Source organism: Penaeus monodon, chromosome 5, assembly GCF_015228065.2.
Source record: "Penaeus monodon isolate SGIC_2016 chromosome 5, NSTDA_Pmon_1, whole genome shotgun sequence".
NCBI lineage: Eukaryota > Metazoa > Arthropoda > Malacostraca > Decapoda > Penaeidae > Penaeus > Penaeus monodon.
In genome coordinates this window covers 42,244,382-42,246,036 of record NC_051390.1, presented here as the reverse complement: position 1 = coordinate 42,246,036, position 1,655 = coordinate 42,244,382, and the positions used below count along the sequence as shown (strand labels likewise).

General features: G+C 33.2%; 1 protein-coding gene across 1 annotated transcript in view; it reads left to right on the top strand.

Moving 5' to 3' along the window:
- LOC119573212 (dnaJ homolog subfamily C member 22-like) overlaps positions 1–818 on the top strand; it is a gene marked incomplete at its 5' end in the record, with an annotated part of 19,515 nt that extends 18,697 nt beyond the window's left edge. The window contains 1 exon segment of the mRNA XM_037920317.1: positions 182–818. Within this exon segment, the coding sequence (XP_037776245.1) occupies positions 182–297 (116 nt within the window).
- Positions 819–1,655: the final 837 nt, after the last annotated feature.

The window sequence follows — 1,655 nt, the reverse complement described above, 5'->3', positions numbered from 1 at the left end:
AGCCTTACACCCAAATTCCATGATGATACACTATTGTCATCCTGGCTCATGACATCACTGTCACATCATCCAAATCCATTGGGTTAACATTTAATGCTAAAGGAAAATGCAAAAATATTTGGATCAGATCTCGAAACATTGGATATTTTATTTATTGATTTTTTGTTTTTCAGACACAAAGATGAAGAAAAGGAAAGTGCCAGTGAAGAATTCATCAAAATTAAAGAAGCGTATGAGAAGCTGTCTACTATTAAAAAGGAGAGGGCTTGGAAGAACAAAAGATCTGAGGAACTCTGACCTTTTTTTTTTATTCTTTTCTTTCTTACACAGATGCCTTTACAAGTTCTTTGTAACCAAGGAGTGAGTTAGTAGGACTGCCTAAACTTAACTGATTACTTAATTTTTTTTCTAATGCTGATCATTAGCGTAACTTATTAATAGTAATATGATTATAATAAGGTTATTAGTACTACAAGTAGTAATGAAAAGGTCTTCAAAAGTCAGTGTAATGGGTAAACTGGAGAGACCTGGAAGGCCTAGTAATTAATTGCCTCTTGGTGACTATCCACTTGTGGAGCCTTCACGGTGCAACAGGTTATAAACCTAAATGACAGTGAACTAGGCATGTATGTACATGTTCTCCTGCATCACCAGGTTGTTACTACTAATTAACACTTATTCAAACCAAGATGAGCTACGTTGGTTAATTTCTTTTGGGGGTATAAATATTATGCCTTTCATGCTCAAAGAGGGTATTAAATTGTACACATTCCATTGTTATTTTTATTGCTTGCTGATTATATAATATGGATGATGTATTTGTTATGTTTTTTTCTTAATTTTTCCAGTGAAGACAGAAATGTCAAATTTGTAGTTAGTTGTGCTGAAAATAGTTCATTGGCAGCAAGTGCAAGTTTGGTGTCAGAGAACTGAGTTTGACAATGGGTTCAGGACTTGGTGAGCCAAGGCAGTCAGTGACAGGTTGTAGACGGGGGTATGAACCGTGTGGAGCAGAGGGAGTATTTATTGGAGTATTTGTAATGGTAGGTTATTAATATCTAAAATTAGATGTTTGTACTTCAGTAATTTATTGTTATGAATATATGAGGAGTATTAATATTTGTGTTCAGACATGGATCTCATTTTATGATCTTATTTTATATTCAGTGAAGAGGGCAGTGTGCATACTTCTAGAGGATATTTAGATTTAAAGAACGTTATTCCTTTAACTGCTCAAAAGCATTTTTTATTGCTTGTAGTATAGGGTATTTTAGATTTAATGGGTTGTCATATTGATGACACTGAAATCGCACAAAATAAATGATTTTCCGTCCATCATCCCCCCCCCCCCCCAAAACACACACACAGTGATTGATATTTATATATACTGATCAATCAATTTATATTACTTGGGAGTTCTGATACTTTCCTTTTAGAAGGTACTACATTGTTTATTGATTCTATAATTTTTTTTTTTTTTTTTCTTATACATCTGTAACTCTGGGTTTATTAGTTATAGAGTAAGAGAGGGATTCAAGAAGTTGTGATATAATATATCAATACAGTAAGAATATTTTGTTTTGGTTAATTGGAATTTTTTGTTTTCTAATAGCAACAGTCTGATAGATGCCATTTTTGTCCAAGTTTTTCCCTGG